The 2,525-nt window shown below is 37.6% G+C and overlaps 1 protein-coding gene across 1 annotated transcript in view; it reads left to right on the top strand.

Annotated features, from left to right (window-relative positions):
- The first annotated feature begins 2,154 nt into the window (after window positions 1-2,154).
- The window catches only part of LOC147371184 (N-heparan sulfate sulfotransferase 4-like), a 23,931-nt gene continuing 23,560 nt past the window's right edge, over window positions 2,155-2,525 (top strand). Inside the window, exon 1 of the mRNA XM_086407342.1 lies at window positions 2,155-2,160. Coding sequence (XP_086263468.1) covers window positions 2,155-2,160 — 6 coding nt within the window. The remainder of the gene's footprint in view (window positions 2,161-2,525) is intronic.

Raw genomic sequence — 2,525 nt, 5'->3', positions numbered from 1 at the left:
GAATTCCATCCCTTCCACTAGCTTTGTTTGTAGTGACCTTCCTAAGTAGACTTCACATTCCAAGATGTCTGGCTCTAGGTGAGTGATCACACCATCATGGTTATCTTGGTCATGAAGATCTTTTATGTATAGTTCTTCTGTGTATTCTTGCCACCTCTTCTTAATATCAGTTGACATCTTTTTTGGTGTTAATTCTAGAAGGTCTTGTAGGTCTTCACTGAACCATTCAACTTCAACTTCTTTGGCATTAGTGATTGGGGTATAGACTTGGATTACTATGATATTGAATGGTTTGCCTTGAAAACAAACAGAGATCATTCTATTGTTTTTGAGATTGCACCCAAGTACTGCATTGTGGACTCTTTTGTTGACTATGAGGGCTAATCCATTTCTTCTAAGGGATTCTTGTCCACAGTAGTAAATATAATGATCATCTGAATTAAATTCACCCATTTTGGTCAATTTAGTTCACTGATTCCTGAAATGTCAATGTTCACTCTTGCCATCCCCTGTTTGACCACTTCCAATTCGCCTTGATTCATGGACATAACATTCCAGGTTCCTATGCAATATTGTTCTTTACAGCATCAGACTTTACTTCTATCATCAATCACATCCACAACTAGGCTTTGCTTTGGCTTTGGCTTAGCGTTTTCATTCTTTCTGGAGCTGTTTCTCCAATAGCATATTGGGCACCTACCGACCTGGGGAGTTCATCTTGCAGTGTCATCTTTTTGCCTTTCCATACTGTTCATGGGGTTCTCAAGGAAAGAATGCTGAAGTGGTTTGCCATTCCCTTCTCCAGTGGACCACATTTTGTCAGACCTCTCCACCAATACCCATCAGTCTTGGGTGGCCCTACATGGCATGGTTCATAGTTTCATTGAGTTAGACAGTAATTCATATTTTAGATAGTAACCCAATAAAGCTCTACTATTTTTAAGGTGAAAGATGTCTTCCCTACATGATATTACTCCTACTTTTCTCATGAAGTTAATGAAATAATTGTATTCATTGTTCCAAAATATATATGTTAATAGTAAATAATAAAATGTATTTTTAAAATTCTTATATGTGTATATGAGGTTGAGGAACAAGTACAAGTATTGTCTATGGTAGAAATGATGAGCTCCCTTTTTAATGAGTTGCATTTGTAATTTCTTCAGTTTAGACGAAGATTATTCAAGTTCTCTTTTATTTGGTATTATTTTTTTCATTCCAGCTGCAATCCTTGATGAGTTGTATATAAGATTATATTTTTAATCACATTCGAATTTTTGTTGCTCTCTCAAGAGCAATCAATCTAGATTTATACTTTTTCCTAGACTCTGATCCACAATACCCAAATGCTGCCATATATTTAAAGTTAATCCTGAGGAAAGAAAAGTTATAAAAAAGTAATAAGTATGGAAGAGTAGTTGGCTAAAGGCAATCAGTGGCTGTGCAAACATCAACAGTTTCTTTATTGCAGTAAAATTCCTCATTAGACCCACAAAAAGACAAGTATTCTTAAGTTTGATTTCATTTCAACCCATATACATATATAGACTAAAAAAGTTCTGAAACAATTGTTTAATTTTAAAACTGGTATGATTCTGGTTCTTTGCTAGTCTGGAAGTTATTAGATTATTGAATTTGATAGTGTTGATTCCACAATGAGGAAAAAGCTAATATGTAAAGTAACACTATACCTTTAATGAACAATGAGGTTGGCTTATTCCAATTTCAATTTTTATTTTTAGAGTGAGTTTAAGAGTGACTTTGAAATAGAAATCAGATGTGTGACTTTCTACCAGTATTCAGTTCAGTTCAGTTCAGTTCAGTCTCTCAGTAGTGTCCGACTCTTTGCGACCCCATGAACCGCAGCACGCCAGGCCTCCCTGTCCATCACCAACTCCCGGAGTTCACTCAAACTCACATCCATTGAGTTGGTGATGCCATCCAGCCATCTCATCCTCTGTCATCCCCTTCTCCTCCTGCCCCCAATCCCTCCCAGCATCAGAGTCTTTTCCAATGAGTCAACTCTTCACATGAGGTGGCCAAAGTACTGGAGTTCCAGCTTTAGCTTGCAAACTGCCATAACAAGAGATTACAGACTGGGTGGTTTAAACAACATACATTTATTTTCTCAGTTTTTGAGGTTATAAGTCTATGATGGAGGTGCCAGAAAATTCAGTTTCTTCCTGACTTAAAGACAGCCACTTTCTGGCTGTGTTCCCAATTGGCCTCTCTTCTGTGCATTGCAGGAGGGAGGGAGCGAAAGGGAGAGACAGAGAGAAAAGGAGAGAGAGAGGGGGAATGCACTGTGGTATTTGTTTTCTTATAAGACCACCAGACCATCAATCTAGGATCCTTATGACTGCATTTAAGCTGAATTACCTCCCTAAAGAACCTATCTCTGAATACAGTCACATTGGGAGTTACAGTTTCAACATGTGAATGTGGAGGGTGGGACTACGATTCAGTCCCTAATACCACCTAAAATGATAATTGTACTTCTTATAAAATTCCACGTTTAGGTGAAG

The sequence above is a fragment of the Bos grunniens genome, chromosome 6, assembly GCF_055505025.1.
Source record: "Bos grunniens cultivar Pamir isolate PY7600 chromosome 6, Bosgru_T2T1.0, whole genome shotgun sequence".
In the NCBI taxonomy this organism is placed as follows: domain Eukaryota; kingdom Metazoa; phylum Chordata; class Mammalia; order Artiodactyla; family Bovidae; genus Bos; species Bos grunniens.
This window is presented reverse-complemented; position numbering and strand designations above follow the sequence as displayed.